General features: G+C 41.3%; 1 protein-coding gene across 1 annotated transcript in view; it reads left to right on the top strand.

Annotated features, from left to right (window-relative positions):
• The window catches only part of snx29 (sorting nexin 29), a 128,948-nt gene extending 106,645 nt beyond the window's left edge, over positions 1-22,303 (top strand). The window contains exons 20-21 of the mRNA XM_070851896.1: positions 11,460-11,599; positions 19,567-22,303. Coding sequence (XP_070707997.1) covers positions 11,460-11,599; positions 19,567-19,693 — 267 coding nt within the window. The 3' untranslated portion in view covers positions 19,694-22,303. The remainder of the gene's footprint in view (positions 1-11,459; positions 11,600-19,566) is intronic.
• Positions 22,304-23,251: the final 948 nt, after the last annotated feature.

The raw sequence follows: 23,251 nt of genomic DNA, 5'->3' as shown, positions 1-23,251 counted from the left end.
GAGAAAGCAGCCTGTCTGTGATCACATTTTAAAACAGTAAAAGCACACATTGCTGGAAGGACAAACACATAGTGGACCCTTGCCTTTCACTTCCTGTAAAGTCTAACATTAGTAACAGAGTTTGTTTTGATTGGTTGACGAATCAGAATTAGCAAGGGGAAATTAACTTGTGTTGCAAATAGCAAAATGGGTGAAACTGAGATGCAAATATTTGACCTTTAACATACGTTATCTCTATTGTTCATTCAGTGTATTTGTCTTCGTTAGTACTGTATTGTTTAATCAACTCTTGCTGTCACGTTGATGAAGTTAGTCTGTCCCTCCATGTTTAAGGATTTTGGTGCATGTTACTACGGTGCCCCTGACCAAAAATATGAGTCTTCAAAATTCTAAATACCACAAAAAGCATTTGATTCCAAATGTGATGAATCAAAAGAGAGAAGCTACAGAAAGGGCTGCTTTTTAATTAGAAATGTGATCTTAATTCCACCTGATCCAAATTTCACACGTTTTTGCACAGAGGGCTGGTCCACGCACAAACGTATTCACAAATTAGGGGAAACTTCTCCTGAAGGTCGTGCTGTAGCAACCACCCAGAGATCAATATTTTAAAAAGTAATTTAACATCAGCCATGCATGCTACAGCTTCACATCTTTCAACCAAGTATAGACTAGGCTGAGGAGAATCTTTCATACGCCACAAACTAGTGGATATTATAAAGTCCCTCAAGCTGTCAAATTAATTAAATTTAATATTTTCTTCAAATTTATAAAATGAGCTGCTCCAGCAACAGAAGTTTTAGAGAAACTTGCTTACAGAGCTCAAGGCCTTCGGGCCAGACTGAAATGAAACGAGGGAGCAGGTGGAGGGCTTTGTAGCTTAAAGATTTGATAAGCACCAGATTGGTGAAGTGTGTGTGTGTGTGTGTTTAAAGTGTGTGTGCAAAATATGAATTTCTCTATGAAAACTGAAGGTGCATAACAAAAAAGCAGTTATACTCTGTGTGTGTGTGTGTGGGTGTGGGTGTGGGTGTATTTGTGTTTGAGAGAATGTATTGGTTGTGGAGCATGCCTGTGTCTGCATGGGGGATGTGTGTTGTGTTCTGTCTGAAGAGTTGTGTGTGTGTAAAATTTTTATACCTCAGAAGTGAGTCTCTGCATGGAGTGTGCATTTTGAATATTCCTGTGTGTTTATTGTGTGTGTGTGTGTGTGTGTGTGTGAGTGTGTGTGTGTGTGTGTGTGTGTGTGTGTGTGAGTGTGTGTGTGTGTGTGTGTGTGTGTGATTTTCTAGTGATCAGCAGGCCTGCCGCTCTGTGCTTCCCTGTTATTGCAATCTAGTCAGTGTTTGTTTCTGGCTCCCTAGGAGTACGTTAGAGTGACTGCAGCAGCAGAGACCTTCTTCTTTAGGTGAAGTGGAGAGCGGTGTTGCTGTAGAAAGCAGGAGTAAGGCGGGCCGAGAAATTTTACTCAAACAGAAATGCTGACATGTTAAATAGGCTTTAATGAAGCTAATGTTACGGGTATAAAGATGAAGAAATAGAAGAAATAAACAGCTGGTTTGAATAGTATTAAATGGTACTGAGTATGATATTAGCTTAAATTGATGTTTTTCATATTCATATCAAGTTTTACATATTAAAAAAATGTCACTGTAACCTTTTAACATGCCACCCAAAAGCAAATATTTGGCACCTTCCTTGGTGATCCTCTGCCTGGCCTATACCATAGCCATCTTCACCCGCTGCTTGTTTTGCATTAGTCGGGCTTCACTAAATCAGCCTAACTGAGATCAGATGATTCACTTATAAAGTCAGGATCTGGCCACCGTTGGCCGTAAAAAAAACTCCCCAGTTTCCTTGCCTGTGTGATCAGGATCTCTGTCTCACTGCGTTGCCCTAACACTGGGGGATTATGTAGAAAATGGGCTACTATATTGGGTTTATCCAATAAACTCCCTTAAAGCTACAGTAAAGAGTGAGCACTCTAACCACAGTCACTGCTTCATTTAAAATCCCAAAAAAGCGTGAATGAAGAGAGCACAATGCCTGGATACAGGGCACGTGGCAAACACCAACTGTTGATCAGTGGAACAGCATGAAACCATCGACAGAACTGTGTGATTCCTTCTGTGTGTGTGTGTGTGTGTGTGTGACACACACTTAAAAGATACTCTATAATGTTGCTAAAAAACTAGACAAGATACCTTCAAGTTTCAAGGTTAGCATAAGTTTCGGATTCAGTGTTTATGCAAATGCCGGACAGTTTGTTCTATTTTGAGTGAATGCTGAATGGAAATTTAGCCAAGCAGACATCACAGTAATGAATCAGTGAAATGTGAACAAAAAGCACAGTTACTGTAGTGTCTTCCAAATGGTACAGATGCATAGATGATGCTCAGTATATGATGACATTTTATGATAATGAATTTATTTACTTCCACATAAGTTGACAGTTTCTCCAAACATTTAGTGAAGGACTATGACAAAACCTTTGCTGATAAAAGGTGTCGCTGTGCTTCCTCTTCTCTCGCAGTCCATCTGTTTCTGTTTTTGTCTCTCTCTGTTCGTACATATGTGTATAGTTCTCTCATCTCTGCTTTTCTTTCCTCCTCTTTCCTGCTTTCATCCATAACAAAGTGACACTTTAGCTACAGATTTTTTGCAAAGCTGACTTTGATACGCACACACACACACACACACATAGGGTCTTTATTTGTGGCTAATGATGGAGAAATGTTAATGTTAGGAATGGGTTGCTTGGTATGTTGTGAGAGGATGAGACCTTCAAAAGCCTTTTAACGGCACCGTGAATATCTGCTCTGCTAGAAAGGATGAAACACACAAACTGTCAGTGGAGATCAGGTAGCAGGAGAGACACATGCCCCTTACTAACTGTATTACATGCCAAGGACTCGCTCAGTTTTATCATCACACACACGTACCCACTTCCCAAAATGATTGACAACTCGGAGAGCAACACAGCTGTAGTTGTCAAAGAGCATCTGCTCTGCTATGGATTTAAAGCATTAGAAATCGTATGGAAAAACATCACACACATACCTATCGTATGTAGCAGCTAAACTACACACACACACACACACACACTTGTGAGATTATCTCACTTAACTGACTTCTCAGGCAGTTTGCATGCCAGTGCCCTGTGATTGGACTGTTTAGCTAATCTCCTGCCTTGGTTGGCTCATCACTAGTGCAACACAGGAACTCAGAGGGAAGGTGAATCACAGAGGTGTAAACCAAGTGTGGGCTTAACTCCAGCTCTCTCTGCATGAATCACACATTACATCTGAGAAGCCAGGAATTTGAACTAATATGAAACAGATATGTTTGCTTATCTCTGTGTTGTTGTATCACTATTTTACGCACATTCTCAATGTTGGAGTGGAGAGCCGTTTACTCTGACTTGCCCGGGCTAGAGTTTACACTGGAACATTATTTCCTGTTTGGAGTCAGCAAACAACAAGATGCCAAGGGAGGTTTTTTTATCCATAAAATTGGATCCACTTTCTATAGTCGAATCTGGGTTGCAGACAAGCTGCCATACTGCGGTGGCAACCAGCATTTAGCACTGTAATCCATGTGCAGGATTTCAGTTTCAAAGAGCTCCTGTAGAAGCAGTTATATCTTGATAATATCGCCAAATGCCATTGAAATAATGGTTATAATCTACAAACCCCCCCCTGGCTGCGGATTGGTTGATCCGATTAATTACGTGATCACTGGAGAGATTCACTGTAAGAAGATTTGGTGACTTAAATAAATGTAAATAAAAGTGTTTATTTTCTTCAAGCAAAAGCCTTTACTCATTCCAAAGTTGTCTCTTAAGTGTAAATCTCAGAACTTTCATGAAGACGGGTCCATACAGTAACCTCATTCTTCCGCTTTAATGAGGTCACAACGATAAACAACTTTCAGGACTGACGTTGCCTTGATTTCAACTTGAACAGCGAGCAGTGTGAGAAGAGACGCTTCATTATTACATATTTACTATTTGAAATTGTGCAGTTGAGTTGTGCAGGATAGATGCAGGACTAAAACATGGAGCCAAGTGGCTTATGTGTTGACATTTCATAATAAACTGGCTCATTATTTAATTTAAATGATTTAGTTAGAAACATTTTGCAAATAAAAATGTGTTACGTGAGCATTCCTTCAGATCTTGGATAGTTTGACTCACTCTCGTGCGTTAAGGTGTCACAGAGATTACAGATCATGTATGTATGTATGTAACTATGCATGTATGTATGTATGACTAACAGAAGTCTTCATTAGCATGGCTGACTGTAGTCCTTGTAAACAGGACACCTGAAGCTATCACTATCTGAGAAGCGATCGTGTAAATACTGTTGAGCAAATCATCATTTGGTTTCATTTAATTTAAATATTCATTTCAAGAAAATTGGCTCATGTCATAACAGCCAGTGGCAGAGTTGACCCCCCCGACGGTGGGAGCTGTGGCCCTTCGAGGCCTCGCAGCCATACAGACTTTGCATTTTTGACTCGTTTGTGCATCTGTGTCTCTCAGTCCCGTTAACGAGCTAATGAGATTCTCCCGCTCTGCGTCTCCGAGCGCTTTAGGCGAGACTGTCCAGCTGCGTAAGCGAACAATACAGATGATGTCACACTCACTCACACACACATTCGTATACAGTTGCGCACATGATGCCTGTGACAGCTCTTAACCAGCTGATTTGTCGGGGGCCTGGCCAGGCATACAGGCTAAATGTTCCCAAGTTGCAACTGTCAAATCCCTCCTGATGCCAACACCGCGACAGAGACGGGGCAGAATGATTACATCAAAGCCATGTTGTTGTCAGACCCCAGAGTCCAGCTGTCAGGCTTTCCCACTGGCCGCACCTCATTCGGATTTTATGGCTTATGTCCAAAGGCGTTTGCCATTCTTTTTTGTTCTCCTCCCTATATATTTCTCTCATTTGCCCAGTTATATCGCTCTTTCAAGTCACTCACCCGCCTTAGGCTTCCATGAAAATCGCTTCATTGTTTAGTGTTTTATCTGTCTCTGTTTTTCTTTTCAAGGCCGCAAATGGAGATATTGTGGTTTTCTTTTCCCAGGAGCTACAGATCCAAAAAGAGACAAAATGTGAAAGAATTCTTGCTGTTTCTTCAATTGTTGTGGCCACTCACAGTCGGCATGTCCATATCCAGCCAGCAGTCGCACAGTCGCAGACTGCGTTGAAGATATGTTTTTATTTTTTCAAGTCTTGAAGTCAACAATTGCGTAGTAAGAAGAGTTTGCAGAACAATTTTTGCATATTATCTGCCTGCCTCACAAGCTGCAAAGAGGCATCATTGTGGTCTTGGTTGGTCAGACTGACCAGAGAGACAGCTTTGTTTGTCTGTGTTCAGCTTCTAACTGCGTCTCTATAGTTCCACTCATTAGCTTCACATTAACAACATTCCACTGGCGAACCAGCAAGAGGCTTTTAAGCTGCAGCAGCTGTAGGAAATGTAATATGTTTAGCCGAGCGATGTTGGTGGTGCTATGGACATATTGGGTTCTAATTGGTGGGTGGATCAGTTGCAACTATTGCAGGTAAGCTACGCAACTAGCAGAAACGGCCAACGTGAACTGTTGGATGGGAAACTACAGATAATTTGCTGCATTTTCAGCAACTCACCAAACATGTCATTAAGGTAAACAACTTTTTTTTTTTAACCTTGCCTGGCTGTGTAGAGGAAAACACACTGTGCCAGCATGAGGTGGTCTTGGTTGCTTACAGCTCAGCTTACAAAAAGGTTATAGTAGACTAGACTGTCACTGAATATGACATACATTATCAAATACATTACCAATTCCATAAATTCATCATTGAGTTGGATCATACGCTGAGAGACCCACTTGTAGCTTGTTAGATGATGGGTATTTTTAAGTTCCAGATTTGGGCAAATGTGCTTATTTGCCTTCTGGCAGAGGGTTAGATGAGAAGATCAAAACCTCTCTCTCATATCTGTCAGTCGAAGGCCTGCAGCTAATCAGCTTAGCTTAGAAAAAAGAGCGGAGAAAAGGCGAAACAGCTAGTCTGGCTCTGCCCAGTGGTGACAAAGTGTTCCTTCCAGCACGTTTAATGCTCACCAATTACCAAGCTGTATCTCGTTTTTTGTTAATCTGCACAAAAATTTGAATACAATAACGGCAGTTCACTGTTTTACCAAATTACTTCTCGCTTTTGGGATTGTTTCTCTCCCTCACAGGCTTGAACCAGTGATCGAACCTACTAATCATACCACATTTGTAGTTAAAATGTGTGCCATAGCTGAAGAAATGTTTGGTTCCCTTTGCTCATATTATTGAAGGCGGACAGCACGCTCAATTGATCATCACTACCAGCCAATCATATGCTTAACTCATTAAGAATGATATAATTTGTATGTCTACACAAAAAAAGCTTTCTTAAACAGAGTGACGCTTGCAGAGGGGAGTAGAGACGAGTTGACATCGACGATCCAAATAATTAACTGATGCTGATCCTATATAACCAGATATTTGTTGAAATAGAATTTACAACAACAGCAATGGGATTTCATGGCTTCTGATGATGTGATTACAGTAATCTTTTATAGTGATATAGAGATATAAAAGTGTATCACAGAAAAAATTGTACACAAAAATTACACAACTACCATTTGCCCTTGGCAAGTCACCCCATCTGCACATGCAATGAGAGAGAGAGAGAGAGAGAGAGGACTGCCAAGGCTGCCCTGATTAATTAATCAGAAACTACAAAGTGAATTATTAACCAGTCTTTGTATGTTATGTTCACATATTATGCAATATACATGTTATGCGCTTTTAATTATGACAAGGAGACGTTGTGGAGATCTTGTATGAGCATTTGTGAATTGCCTGTGATGTTTTATGCATGGCCCGGACCCGCGGTTTGGTGTGTGTTTAAACGCGGCAACCAGGGAACAGCCTGTTCAGCCTCGCTGAGGTCCAGTGTGGGTTGACTTGGTGGAGAGTGTTGACCTCCTTTTGTTGCCTGTGTGCACCGATGCTGTTCACTCTCGTTTAATTCAAGTGTACTGCAGGTTCAAATCAGCACTCAGGTCGGCGTTCCGTGTTAAAAGTGGCGACTTGGGATATTCTGTTTTTTGCATTTTGATGCCAAGCAGACAGACGGGAAATGCCAACCTGAGAACAAGGGGCCAGATTTACATGCAGAGAGTCCCAAGTTTTAGCTCACAGTCTCCTCGTTATAAGTGTCCGAGCTGCCAAGACAGCAGCTTATTATGCAATCAGCGAGTTTGCCTGGGATTTCCATTACGTGGCATCCCTCCTGTCACTCTCTTTCTCTCTCTGTAAAGAAATAAACCAAAAAGCTACAAGAGGAATATACATCACTGTAAACACACAGCAGGATCGAATTCTTGCTCTCTCTCGGGAGAGAAAAAAAGTGGTTGATACTGTTAGGTGTAGTTACTTTTCACTTTTGAAACAGTTTTTTTGTTGCCAGGCAACATTTAGACCTCCAGACGTGCTGTTTTGTAGTTTTTCTCCTCCCTCAGAATTGAAAGGCGTAAAGCTAGCAGAAAATTCACTGAGCAGTTGTGGAAACCCAGACGCATATGTGACTACTTAACGCTTCTCTTCCATTGACAGCTCCCCTCTCCGGCTTATCTGTTCTCTCTGGAAAGCGACATTTAGCTTTGGTGTGTGTGTGTGTGTGTCTACTTGCGCATGTACAGCATACATACATCCAGTTCTCCTTCTCCCATCACATGACCATTTCTTGATACCATATCGAGGTACATTTCATGCACTTAACCACACGGCAAACATTTGCTACCGATAAGCATGAATATAGAAATGTTTTATCTCGCAAAGCTTTGCTCGTGTGCCGGTACGGAAAGAGGGGAGGGAGGGGAGGAGGGCAGGAAAGAGCGGGATTGATGTAGCTGGATGTAAGCAGGCAGATGCAAGACCTGCATCAGTATGCCACTGTAGTTTCTGCTCTGTCCTCTCGTTCCTCTCTGCAAACAAGAGACAGCACCTGGCCTCTTCAGCCCTCCTCTCCGTCTCCACAAGAGGATGAATCTGTCATGATGTCCATTAGCATTATTACTGCTCTGACATCCATGAAAGCAGTCAGGGTGTCCCTTATTGTGTTGACATAGCATGAAACCCTGGCTGGCATGCACAGTCTAATCTGACACATCAGATTTACCCAGTCCTACCGCGTTTATTTTACCCTGCATGCAACAGAGTTTAGGTATCCATCTGTGCTCTCTTACACTTACATAGTTATCTACTACTTGAGGCAACAGTGATCTACTCCCCCCGCTTTTTTTTTTTTTTTTAAAGTACCAACTTTTTGGCAGGTTGACAGTGGCAAAATGTGAATATACTGTACCATAAATATGCAGCCAAAGGCAGCTGATGTGCTTCTGAAATTTTATCAAAATTCTTCTCACCACATTTTCCACATTTGTTAAACACAACTTCATTTGGATGCACAGTGATTTATACACAGTTACTGACTCAGGAGACAGCACAACATCAGTAACATTTCTGATGAATAAGGTCATATGCATGTGTATTTTTCTTTCTTTAAAGTTTGTTTTTGATGCCACTTCTGCCAAAACTTTATGTGAACTGAACAGATCTTCTGTGATTCTGGGTCAAACGTGTGTGAAGCGTCCACGGTTTAGAATTTGCAGCTTATTAGCAGAAACGCAGCATAAAATTTCTCATCCATTACCTCTGTAGTTATTTCCCATTTCAAGGTCAATGAAATTCCAACATGTTTGTAACAGTACATACAAGCTTTAGTATTGTGGAAGTTACAAACAGGACAGTGGACACAATGCAGGAAGGCCGCTGGAAGTTCCATCTATGCAGTTCTTGTCATCGCTTACAGGGAAGAAAGTGAGGATCTTCCTACAGGTTATAGGTTCAAGCGTTCAGAGGCTAGATCGAACAGAATTGAAAGTATGATTTTTACCACTTTGATGAAGCATCTACTCAAGATTGATCTTGTTTCCAACAACAGATATCCAGATTTTCATAAGAAAGATGGTTTTTAATTGATGTGTATTGTGTTTGCTCCAAAAAAAAAAAATACGTGGAAAACTTAACCAAGCTGCTGCTTTCACCAGAGTATGTGCATTAACACAAAGGGACTAAACTACTAACATATTTGATTTAAATCTCTTTTCTAATACCAGATTTTTTATTAATTGTTGAAATAAATGTTTTTCTTTTTTGGTTTGTTTTTTCATTATTAAATCCAAAACTTAATGGGCAAAATGTAATTTTGCAGACAGTCTACTAGTTTTTCTATTTTTTTAATCTCTTTTATAGCCGTTATCGATTGTATTGTTCTCCTTCTTGCGAGCCAGTTCAGTCATATTTTCAGAGGCATATCTGGTAGTGGAAGTGCAAATGTCCCTGCTCCTGAGCCAGGTAGCTTGTTGAAAACAAATATAAGTCCCCACGGGCGTTAGATATTAATAATTTATTAACCAGCAGTTCTTTCAGTGCACCCGCTGATAAATGAATTTGAAACTACATCAACCCTGTGTTATCAGTGCGTTCATTATGAATTGCTTGGTGGTTACTACATGCAGAATTTTTAAAAATTGTGCTCTTTTATTTTTCCCTCGGTGTCCGATTGATGCGTTTTCTACAGCCATTCAGCCCCATTCAGAGCTCATTCTCTTTGCACAGAAGAAACATCTTAAGACGTGACAATTAAAATCACTTGGGTGTTGGGATTGCAGATCAAAAGAGGAGCAGTAGTTTCAAAAACAGGAAAATGCTGGCCTCCTACAACGGCTGTTTGTTCCAGTCCCAAGCACCAGAGAGTGAAGCGGATCATTGCCCAGGCTTTGTTCTGAGCCTTGCTGGACACTGATTAGCCATGCTAGCACTGGCCATGTGGCTCCGTGCCTCTGCCTGCAGAGTCGCTCAGTGAGGGAAGTCTGAATGCTCACATGACCGTGCCTGATTTCTATTCAACATCAGCAATCAAATGATAAAATAAACACAAATATTGTGGTGTGTTAATCCTCGAATATGCATGTTTTGTTTTTTTTTACGAAGTGTGGAGCATGGCTTGTCATGGGGGGTAACGAACTTGGAAGCCTGGTGATTGGCAGCATTACAGACTAATCAAAGTGTTGTTGGTTTTAACTGCAAACATGCAGCCCAGAGGGACAAATCACAGCAAGATTTGATCCTGGTAAAGCAACAAGACATAATGGTTCCAGAGTCACTGGTCTTGAAGTACCAATATGTAATATTTGTGAGACCTACCTTCCTCGCTCTGCGCTGGGCACTTCACACTTCGAAACATGTCAGTCATGCTTGCAAATTAATATTGTACAACTGAAAATTCTTTGGATATTGAAAGAAAACCTGATATTAGCCGTCTTACTGTTGTTGAGCATTGTGCATAGATATTATTAAAAGAACATGTTTTTAGTAAAAGTAACATTGTACTCGCAAAGTTAAATGGCTAAGATCTGGGATCAAAGTGCAGAAAAACTTAGAAGATCTGAAAGTTTTGAAAGAAACCTCCATTTTTTTTAGCCAAAGTTATTTGAAGGAGCAAAAGAAAAAACAAAAACAAAAGCAAATGACGAAATAAATTCCTAAACTGTCTGTTATTAACTTCCCTCACAGTTTATAGACCTACCGTACTTACCAAGTTCTGACTTTTTTTAAAAAAATGATCTGGCTTCACTGTTGGCAGGTTTACAACCAAACTGACAGGTCATGTTTCTTAACCTTTCACACTTTGCTGTAGCACTGTAGCCATATTCTCTGATCTCAGCAATTGGTGAGTATAATGTTAGACGAACAAACACAAACAATGGCCAAAGCTACAAAACATGAGACCGAAGTTGTAATAGTTCAGAATTGTCCTTTAAACCTGCGATAGCTGATTTTTTGGCCACTTGGTGCAGTGAAAACACACAGTTAATATGGCAAACGTTTTACAGACCGTAACACCCTGTGCAATCACTGTCCAGCCGATACAAAGCCACATTAGCATCTGTTCACAAAATTCACTCACTTTTAGGTCCGTTTTGGTCTCCACCAACTCTTGAGGGACAATATCTTTAGCTCTTTAGTTGCTAAATCCTCCACTATGTTCACCAGCGAGTCGCCCACTGTATCTGTCTGCCATTTAGTGCACGGCAAGTGATGTATTATACATTTTTAGAGTTTTTTTGTTTCCCGCTTGTCACATCTGAAGCGCCACTGATGGGAGCGGTGACAGTGAACCATATTAGTGAACTTGTGGCTCCATAGAGCTGACAATGACTGCAGAATTGGGTGTTAATTCTTTGTGGGTTGCAGCTTTAACCTCAGCTTTTCTAAGCATAGTTTTATCCATAACTAACTCATTCTTCCCTCGATGCTTCCCCTCTCTGTTTGTGCTTCTCTCTCTCTCTCTCTCTCTCTCTGTCTGCAGGATGCCAAGTTTGTTGAGGAGAGGAGGAAGCAGCTGCAGGGCTACCTTCGCATGGTGATGAACAAACTGATCCAGACACTGCCGGAGTTCACAGCCAGCCCCACCAAAGAGACCCTGCTGTCTCTGCTGCCTTTCTGTCTGTAAGTGGACACATACAGGCGTGTTCAATACAGCATCTAAGCTTTTATGTGTGCATGTGTAGTTGTGTGCGTGGGTGAGAGAGATTCAGGACGCCAACACGTGCGTGCAGATGCAGGGCTCCTGTCTGTGAGAGACTGCTGCAATGTTAAAGGAGGAAAAACACTTTTGTCAGAAGCAAAGTCAGATATGGTGAAATTAACATGATTTGTCTATTTAAATAAAATGTAGAGCAGCTCTTACCCTTTGCAGAAATTCAATTGTATGCTCACACAAAATCTAAAAGGAAAAACTGCCTGTCAGTTTTTGGCAATAGTTTGTACGTATTGTAGCAATTTAATCTACAACGTTTTCAGAAAGAATTAGCTGCCACAGCTGTTGTGGTGGTAGTTGTTACAGGATACAAACTGGGAGGATTAATGTCACTGAAAATGCCAAATCCCTTGTAAACAAACTCGAACGTTTCCCTGCGTTTTGCACTCACATTCACACATACGGCGTATATGTCCTCTGACACACACTCAGACCAGCAAGTGTGAAAGTGCACGATGCCTCGGCTGCCCACCTACCTACCAGGCTACTTCTGAAAAATGAGATGTTCCAGTCATTTCCTGTCAATATTCACATCAGTTTCCAGTTACTGCGATCAGTCAGCGAGCGTGACCTGTCACACCGTCTGACTGGAATGTCATTTCCTCTCTGGAGACATCTGAGTCATCGGGCTAAGGCAGCAACAACAACAACAACATAACTGACATGGACGTAGACTCCTCACTTTGCGGCCTCCCTGCGAAAAAGCTTTAGTCTGTTTTTCAGATAATTCCCATGGCATACGTTTTTATTCGCAGGAAAATGAGACGGTCCTGGTGAAAATATAGCGGGTGCAGTCTATGTGTTACTTTCAGCCCAGTCATCTCAGCGTTTCTGGGATGCTAGGGGAGCTTTCTCACCCAAAATGTTCAATTAGGTTAAAACAACCGCGATTAGTTTGCTCATTTGATGTCGTTCGTTAAGGTTCGTGTGAAAGCTGTCAACTGACCTTGAAAAGATGGGTCTCAGTGCGGTCCCAGACTCTCTGGTACTACTAGTGGTATGTTTATGTGTAGACCAGCTGCGGTGCTGTGTGATAGTAGATATGTGATTTTATGATCAATTCAAAAGATAAACTCCTAAACCCATCTGCTTATCGTGGGAACTGTCTAGGAGGCGATCTACATAATTATCCGAGATCATTTGGTAACCATGGTTACATGTTTGCACATCAGCGTGTGATTTCGGGGATTTTTCCCAGATACATCAGAGGAAAAAGAAGTCAAACAGAGGTCTGCTGGTCTTTGGTCCCACTCCATGTTCTTACCCTATGAGAGGTCTCCGTTTCGTCCTGTTTGTACAGTTCTTCATCATTTAGGACACGTGAGGTCCGGCTGTTGTCTTGTTTAATAATACCCATAATCACTCATTTTTTCATGAGCTTATGAGGGAAGATTGATTAACTCATAAGCTGCATTTTAGTGAAGGATGGAAGTACTCCGATCTTTTACTAAAGTAAACCTGCATTCAAAATCTTCCTCAAGCAAAGCAGTAGCATCAAAATATACTAAAAGTTCAAATACTCATCATGCTGAATTGCCCGTTTCAGAATAATGTGTGCTATTTTATAGGTTTAAAATTATGGGTAAAATATTGTGGAGGCGTTACTTGCAGCTGATAAAAGTGTAGAATTATAAAGTATGAAGACGCATGAAATGGAATTTCTCAAAATGGTATTTAAGCACAGTAGTAGTTGAATGAATGAGTCACCTGTCAGTACAAATGTCTTTATGTTTACACCTGTGACATGAAACCAGCATTAACACGTACCTTTATTTCTCCTGGTCCAAACCACACTGGCTTTATATAGTTATAATAATTTGATAATAACAATTATTAAAAATGTCATTGGCTTGAAGAGGAAAGTCTGGGATTGTAATGAATTTTTGTGGGTAGTGGGGATATCAGGGAACTCTAGAAACTGCTGAATTTGTCAGATGGGATACAGGAATATAATAGAAGGCAAATTAAATGTGTGTCCACGACAAGTGGCCAGCGGAGAACAGAATTTTAAAGGCCCCGCACAGCCACACTGGTGTTTTTGAATCACTCTGGCTAATTAGATCTAGATTAGAAGTATGGTGAAGCTTTGCTTGAAATTAGCCAATTAATTAAATAAGAAAGGAACAAGGGGGCAACACACCAAGCATGTATCAGTGCAATCATTGAAAAACACACAATATTCCATATTGCAAAAGTAGAGCTTATTCAAATTGAAAGCCAATTGAAAGTGTCCAAAGGCAGCAGTCCAGTCGAATTAGAATACAGCAAAGGTGAGCTTCCAAAGCAGAGACTGCTCATTATTTAGTCTGCCCTGAGAGACTTAATAATCCTATCTTTCTTTCTCATATCTCTGAGCTGAAATGGAATATCTCCATTGCACGTCTCAGAGTGGAATGAAATATAACAGTGTGTCAAGCCAGCAAAGTCTGCTCAAGACTTCATGACATGACTTTCTTCAGTTCTACCTACACTGAAACAGCGTTATTCATCCATATGTACTGTACATCCGCTGTTGTTGTTAATGCATGTGTTTGTGATGGTGAATGTCTGCTTATTTACCCACTGCTCCTGACCTTTATCCCAGGAACACAGCAGGTTAACTGTTAGTAACCAAAAAAACAACATGAGATGTCGGCCAGAGCTGATGCTACCTGTCTAACTGGCTGCTAAAAGCTGACTAAAAAGTCACACGGGAAAAGGGTTGCACTGAAGTTGAGACGAAGCAACAGAGAAACAACCACAGCAGCTGCAGAGAAGCTTAACTATACATCATGTTAACTAGCGCTGCAATGACTAATCATCAATCCATTACATGTCAACTATTAATCATCAACTATCTAATAATCAATTGATTTTTTTAAGGAAAAAAAATCTCTGATTTTCTTCCTCTTAAATATGAATATTTTTCCGGTTTCTTGACTCCTCTATGGCAGTAAACTGAATATCTTTGGGTTGTGGACACAACAAGACATTTTAGGATATTGAATATTGATGGACATTTTTCTCCATTTTCTGACATATGAGAAAATGATGGACAGATTAATCAATGAAAACAATCATCAGTTGCAGCCCCAGTGTTAAAAACTTTGAACAGCAACATCATGAGCATCATATCATGTAAGGCTGCAAACTTTGCGTTTGATTAAACTTTATGGTGACAGCTGACAGAGAGTTGAGAGTAAAGGAACTTTTACCTGCACATGCAGGGCTGTCTTGGCCTGCCGCCATCTGTGCTGACACTGGATTTCTCTCTATCGTGACTCAATGGAACTACAGCCGACACCAGATCAACACCAATCAGCATACCATACTATTTTTGACCCGTCTGTAAAGACTTACAGCATTCTCTAGTTTCCCACCAATGATGCTCAGAGACCTGCCAGTGCTGTCACGATGTTTAATGGTTTAACATGATGCTACTGTCTAATCTGGACCCCATAACTGCCTGCTCAGTTGGCATGATCAGACCTGTGCTGGTCTAACATCTTCAGCGAGGGATGAAAGCCTGATTAGTCTGATCATTAACTTGATTATCAGGGAGGGAAGGAATGCAGAGGTAAGCGAGACTTCTGTTTGGCTTTGAATGGAAACCATGCATTGTTTGATTATGTAACAACCGTGACTGATCCAAATTGAGAAAATATTCAATACAGTTAATTCTCAAGCACCAACAAATAAAGGCCTGTCGCTAATATAGGTCAGGGGGGAAAAAAAACCATTGAGGGGGTAGAAATTAACTTAAGCTAACAACAGCTAACGCTAAATTCAGCATAATGTTCATTTCCACTTTATAAATGGACTTAAATGGACCACCAGACTCGACTTTGTCACATAAATGTACGTCCACAAACTAACAATACAACATTATCTGTCTACGGCTAATTATCCTGCAATGATGTCACCAGATTTTGTTGCTAGCAGACTTGTGACACAATGGCAAAGCCTGTCTATGGGACGAGATGACAGATGTGCTGGTGCATCTGGTGTCCTGGTGCATGTGAAGCCAGTGGAGAGAGAAAGTGACAGGAAGCAGTTAAGTGAGGAAGATGAAGGGAAAGGGACAGCAGAGGATGGAGGGAAAGAGAGAGAGAAGAGAGGGGATTGGGGTTCAGAAGTCCAGATCTCCTGCTGAGGCGCTTGGTTGCCAAAGGCCAGATGGATCTCAGAGCTCCTTTATGATGCTGCATGGACCTAAAATCCTCAAGAAAAATGGGTGTAGTAACTGGGAGGATTTCAGCGTCAATATTCCTGTTTAAAGCCAAGCCACTACTTTCCTCAAAATATCAGCTTGACATTGAGTCAGTTCAAAAACTATATTACATGCCATCAATCTGGTGTAACTTAGCAGTAGTTGGACAAAGGCACTGACACTAGATGAGATCTTAAAGCTTAAAGAGATCTTAAAGTGTGTAGAAATTAATGACAACTAGCGGTGAGGTTGGAGATTGCGACCAACAGAATATCCCTTGCTTCATCCGTCCATTTCCATGCATATAGAGAAGCTACGGTGCCAAACGAGGATTCATGCTCCCCTGAATCATGATGACTTTGGTGATTACCTGACCGTTCAACCAAGCACCACCAGCAGCAGTCCAACTTTTCACTTCTCCAGCAAAATATCTCAACATCCACCTTCTGGATTGTTGACAAAACTTTTTGACAGTCATGTTCCCCAGAGGATGAATCCCACTGACTTTAGTGATCCCCCTGAATTTCCCTGAGGCGACACCCTGAAGTTCACATTTGTGGGTCTGAGTAAAATGTCTCAACAACTGTTGGATGGTTTGTCATAGAATCTGGTTCACAACTCAACTCAGCTTTATTTCTATAGCAGCGTTCATACAAACGTGCAGCCCAGAGTGCTTCGTGCAGCAAACGTACAACAATAACACAATAAAATCTTAAAAATCGAGGAAAAAGTCAGTTGTAAAAGTATTTCAGAAATCAGTGATTAGAACTTAAAAAGTAAGACTATAACCTCTACTACTCTAAATCAAAATTGAAACCCAGATTCAAAAGATTTCCTTTTGAAATCCCTTTTAAAAATGCACATGCACGTTCCCCTCAGGATGAGTTTTAATGACTTCGGTGATTCCATAGCACACGATCATCAAGTCAAAATCTTTATTTCCAGTATCCAAATACCTCCTAAACTAATGAATCAAAGCACCATTGTGCTTAAACTCAGTGCTGCTAGCGTGGCTGTAGATTCTGCTGATAACCAACCAGGTCATTATTAGCCCACCCATTTATTTAGCACTAATATTTTATGTATATTTTGGTAACCGGTCTGACAGCAGTGCTTTGTGCTCGCTGACACAGTGAGTACAGATCCGTTTGTGATTCTCCACGTCCACTTCTTGGGACTTGGCGTGCTGCAATTTTCCTCACCTGCCTGGAACAGCAGCAAGGTCACGCCTCTCCCTTAGTATGCGGCTCGACCTCAACACTTTGATGGCTCACTCAGAACACAACGTACACACACTCAGTCTGGGCTCCCCCTTATTGACCTGCTGCCTCAGAGAAAAAACACTTTCAGACATTTGTCTCGCTGTCAAGAGCAGTTTGTGGCTGTTTGGCTTCAGAATGAGGATGTAACTTTTTATTGTGTTGGCCTGAGACAATTTATCTGTGGCTACCTGTACATATACATGTTGGGAGGCTGTGTGTGTGTGTGTGTGTGTGAGAGAGAGAAAGGAAATGCTGAGTTTATTATTTAGACTGAACTATTCATTGCACCCCATCTTTTCCTGTTAGACAACCACTGTGATGCATGGCTTGGGTTTCTGTACCCGTTCACTCTATTTATGCTACTTTGCAGTCAAATTATTAATATTCCAACAATATAGGGGACGATTATTATCCTGCACAAGTCAATATCATGCCCAAAGGGGGGACAAACACCTGCTGAGAGCCCAAAGAATCTATAAGCCTAATTAATTTAGCACATTTAGCCACTGTACCCATTTTGATATGAATAAATGAGATGGCTTACAGTTTCAGCTCCACATGCTGCCCCCAATTTAGAATGATTTTCGCTGATATAACTCTGCATCGCATCGCCGTTTTGGTTTGGACAACCTTGTGTGACTGCACTTGATTGAGCGTGCTCGCTGCAGCAGAGATATGGGAGTAAGTGGTACTTGAGCCACTGCTAAATGTACATTATGTGCCAGAGGAAAAAGGAATAATGTTCACCATATTAATAATGTTCAGGGTGCTCTCAGATTGGCTGGTCACACCATCCCCCAAGCTGTCCGATCTTGATGATTGTGACAGAGACACTTTGCTGCCATTCATTTTTCATACTGAAATAAAGTTTGAAATCTCAACTTGCACTTACAGAGTCGTGCTGCAACTGTCTCTTCCGTGTCTCAGCCTATTTTAACGTGACAGAGCCTCTTGGCCCTCTTACCGCGCTGCTTTTTTAGCCCCCACTGCCTCACATACAAGCATATGGCTCGCAGTGACACTTGCGGCCAAAGCACCTCACCATGAGTGTACGTATTTTTAGCCAGTGTTGTCCGAGTGGGAATCAAACTCTGAACACAGGACCACCCAGATGTCCCAGATAACCTCAAAGCCTCTAGCAGCTGGGATGTGTCATTAAAGAGGCCAGTCGGACATCAAAAGGGAAAGGGCCCTCTGCCTCTTCACTGTTTTGAATATTTATTGAAAATCCCTTTGTCGTAGAGGCTCTTGAACTGGCCGCGCCCATAACAAAATCCCTGCTTTATCACAAGCAGCAGGTGAGAGGTCACTGTCTCAGGGATGAAATGCTTCAGAAGAATGCATCAAGAAAGCATTTACCTGGAGGCATTCAATCTCTCTGCTTTTCATTTCCTGCCTTTGACAAGTGCCTCTCATTCATCCTCATCATTATCAGATAAGACTCTGGGATCAGAGGTTCACGTGTTGTGAAGACGTTTCGTCGGGGTAACTAGGGCAACAATGTCATCAAACGGCCAAGATTATTTCCTTCTGAGTGATGAGAAGGCTTAACATCTTCATCAGAGATGACTGTTTGATTCCTTGTGTCACATGTAATGGCTTCCGGGGGCGAGGGCAGGCATTATGGGCTTTTTTGATGTTGAAAAAAATGATTTTTGGTGAGACGTGGAGCTTTAGCCTCAGTCTTTGAGCACCACGAAGTGCTTAGCTATCAAGTTTATTTATTTATTTTTTACAAGGTTTGGATTTTACAGGATTCTACAGGGTGTTTCTTTTTTTATGGCTCAGCTGGAAACATTTAAAAAGTCAGCTGTCAGCATCTTTTTCCAGCTCTACCATGTTAGCTTGGTTAGCCAGCCCGCTAGCACTGTAAAAATCATTTGTCATTTCAGTTGAACCGAGAAGGCTACTCCTCTTCAACCTCTGTCTATAACCGAGGACCCACTGTGTCAAAAGTCCATCCAGCCATCGTCCATACTGCTTATCCTTAAGGGTCACGGGGGGGCTGGAGAGGTGGAGTTCACCCAATCAATCACAGGGCTTGTTTCAAAAATGACCAAAAATTTTGAATAGTGAAAACGTCCCCTTTATCATTCGAAACTGCATATGTGCTGGGCAAGAACAAAATGCTTGGCAGGCATCGTAATGGTAATTAAAGGGAGGTGAACAGTCATTTTCTTTTAGCAATTAATGTGGAATAATTGAGATTCAGCTTGCTTGGTTCATGAAAGCTTCTCTATTTGCTGTTTTGACTAATGTTGGGTTTTCCATAAAAAAAGTCCTCCGGCAGAAGGGAAGTTATGCATTCAAGTCTCCAGATGCAGCATCAGTAATTTGTTTGAATAATACATTTGGTAATAAACTTCACCAGGTGTTTATTTACAGTCCATGGCTCTTTTCCTCTCCTTCCTACTGTTTCGTCCAGAGACACACCCCAGGCCAACGACGCTGGAGCCAAGACGCCCCGGTCCAAAACGTCATCCCGCTTCCCCAGACTGGGCCGCAGCCGCAACCAGGAGGCCAGGCCTGAACCTCAGAGTGGTGACCTTTAACCCCCGAGCCTTTGAACTAATAATCTCTCACTGGATAGGCTGAGGACGACAGTGCTCCTGTGTCCGCCCCGTACTGCGACACGCAGGCTCGCAGTGAGTGAGGACATTAAGGGCGTCTAACGGACCTTCAATGCCTTACGGATAAGAAGCCTCAGTCGAGGACGGGAGACGGATCTACGGACATGGCAGGCGTCTCAGTGAGATATGTAAATGTTTCTGTTCATTGTCTGGCTGAGGAAAGGATAAATGACTCCCCTGAGGCTGCCTATCGATGGGCCCAATCATACAGCACCTCTTACCTCACCGAGAGACCAAGAGACTCTCTGTAAACTGCACATGAACTAACCTGGACTTTCTAATCTGTCACAATGAGATGTTGGGGAAGTTAGAATAATTCTTATTATTTTTCTTACTCCACTCAGTTTTGTAGTGACAGTGTATCATAGTCACAGTGCCTACAGTGTTTTGTAGCTGCTTTCCTGCTCTGGGTGGGGAGGGTGCGGGGTGTAGAGAGGCGAAGAGGGGGTAGATTGAAGCTTCCTCTTGGGGAATGAATTGAATGTTTTTCAGCTCATATGTCAGCATCAAGGTGCCATTACATTTAGACGACAATGATTCACAATCTCAATCTCTGGTGTGGACCACAAAGCAACGGGCATTCCATTTTCCTACTTCTGTTATTGTTTTTATTATTATTATGATTATGGCTATTATAGATAATCTGCAGAAAGTGTAACATATCTTAATGCCACCAGGAATGCAGTAATCATCACAAATATCTTTAAAATTCCACATAATGGTCATATTAAATGATTAGGGTTGAGCACCACTGATAAAACTAAAATCTCTTAGGCAACGTATGAAAAGTTTTGGGACCTTGAAGTGAAAAAAAAAACAGTAATAATAGAGAGACAAAGCATAAAAGTAAAAATTTGGAATAGCCAGTTGAATTAGACATTTCCAGATTTGAAGCAAATATAGCAAAATAGAAAGTACTGCAGCTACATTATTTTAGAATAAACAATATAAAATAAAAGGCTACATTTAAATGATCATATTTAAATGTTTTTTGCCTCCTGTTTTATTGCAGATTTAAGTGACAGAGGAAAATGGTTGTTCCTCCCAAATAATTTTTGTATGGTCCCTTTTCGAAACAAAGTTGATAGATACGTATAAATTCTTGCAGACTGCCTCTCAAACATCCCTTTCCTCATACACGTCTTAGATCATTTTCACATACCAACTGTGATGTGTATGCTGCAGTTATTTCATAGCAGAAAGGAAGAGAAACACTATTTTACCATTAAAATAGCAGGTTAAATTGTGCTTTGGCAGGCCTACACTGCACTTTGTCACTAATAAGGGTCTACATCAAAGGTCGGCTGGCTATACTGAAAAATTCAATGTTTAAAGATTGTTTAACTAATGTGTCTTAGCAGGATTTAATGCAGCGTTATGTTGCAAATGAATGTTTTAACCACGACTAAACACTTGAAGAAAAGCTGCTCGTTAGAGTGCAAGGAAAGGGCTGCCGAGCATCAAGTGTGTCTAAAACAGAAGCTCATGCATATGTATGGGCCCAAGAGTAGTCAGAGGATATGTTGAAACCAGGAGTGATTGTGTCGGAGGAATTTTCGAAAACTTGAATCAAAGGGTCAGCTCGCAAAATGGTAAACACTGCTCACTTTCTGGGACGGGAGGTGAACAAACAATGCTTGTGGGTTTTAATGAAGTTGTTATTCTTAGACAAAAGTGACCCTAACAAGAATCCTAGTACTGGTGAACTCTGCGCAGTGTTGTTAGGGAATTCTCACTGGGATGATGTCAGACTTCCCTTGACCCTTTACAGAGAGATCCGGTCTGTGGTCAACACGTGGTGAGCTAGCCAATAAAACATCAAAAGTGGAAAGAAAATAATAAATAGTATCCAAACTTTTTAAATAAAGTATTTCACACATTGAAATTATTTTTTTTTTCTTTCAAATGTTACTGCTGTTGCATCCTATCAAGAACGTAATTAATCTTAACATGGATTTCTGTCATTCTTTTTTTTTATTTTTTATTAAAGACTCTTCTCTGCTGTGATACAGTAAAACAGTGGAATTGGTGATTTTAGGTGAAGCGCTGCCTTATGTGCATTTGAAAAAAAATCAGCCTACAGCATCTCACAATATCCTGTACCGCTAACGACCAAGTAGTCTCTCAGATTATAACCAGTAGCCTTTTCACGGAGGTCGCTTTTACAGCAACGGTTGGGGTCGGTGTGTCTCTGGGACCGCTGGTGGGTCTCAGTTCTCTGCACAAATATCCATATTGTATATCTAGTAATGTACAGTAATTATGCACAGTGGAGTTTTTGACCACTAGTAGCGCCCTGGGGTAATGTTTATATGCGTGGGTCATCATTTTGATGGCACTCTGGCGAAGTAATGCACGGTCGTGTGTTGCTTGTTTCACGCCAGCCTGCTGATAGACAGTTGGTGGCGGTAAAGAATCGCTGCAATGCGCCAACAAAACAAAGGAATAAGACGACTGCCAGTTAGCAAACATGGATGTAAACAATGCAGGGCGTAAAATATTCAAAAACTCAGCTTTGCAAATGTTTTATGAGGAAGAAAATGCATTTAGCCGCGTAAACCTCTGTGTGTTTTGGCTCGTAACTCTGAATATGAAATGACTTTTGTTTTATTAAAGGAAAACTCCACAGGGAACCTTTAAACCCGAGACTTTTCTTTCCAGATAACTGGAGAAGGTGCTGATCTTTCTCTCTCGCAGTTGCTAAGCACTCATTCAAAACCAGTGTGAATCAGGTTTGTTTTGCTAAAAGTCAAAATGATGTTTCCTCTATGGCTTGAAGCTCTAGATGCTAAAAATATCTCAGGTGCTGTTGAGAATACACAAAGTACAAGCTTTTTATCGACAATGGCAAGAAAAAAAGTAGCCAGTGCTGTACTGAGAGGTCCTGGTGGACGTGCAGGATTGTTCCTCTATCTGGGTTTCATGATATGATCACAAACATCACTATTCTTTTAAATGGCTCCATCTCCTTCCCTCAGAGTCCTCCAGACGCTGGATTGAATCTTACTGTGCTCTGAGGCTGGTAATCAGAGCGATGACAGGCGAAGTAAGTGGGTTTAGTTTATTGAGGTGCAGCCAAAGTGTTCCCTTGCAGTATGCCATGTCTGTTCTGTACTTTTCTGTCCTTGCCTTAGTCAGCAGTCAGGCCTTATCTTTCAGTGTCACTGCGAGGGAGGGGGCGAACAATAAAGTACAGTGTGTACAGTACAATACCAACACCTTTGTGTCAGTGTTGTCATTGTTAACCTTGTTACTTTACTGTATGGATCAAGGTGAAAGGCCATTACACAATTCTGCCGCAACAGTAAGCTTTTCTGTGTGAATGCGTGTCAGTGTACATTTATGCAGTCATGCATGTGTAGATACATGCAGTCTGTCTCTACAGTCTAATTTGAATAGAGACAGTAGGTGTGTGCTAAGGCATGCACGTGTTTATATGGCGACACATTATATTCTGCATATGAACCTTATGCATAAATG

The sequence above is a fragment of the Pempheris klunzingeri genome, chromosome 20 (genome assembly GCF_042242105.1).
Source record: "Pempheris klunzingeri isolate RE-2024b chromosome 20, fPemKlu1.hap1, whole genome shotgun sequence".
Taxonomy (NCBI): domain Eukaryota; kingdom Metazoa; phylum Chordata; class Actinopteri; order Acropomatiformes; family Pempheridae; genus Pempheris; species Pempheris klunzingeri.
Note: the sequence above shows the minus strand (reverse complement) of the source record. Positions and strands in the feature narration are given on the sequence as shown.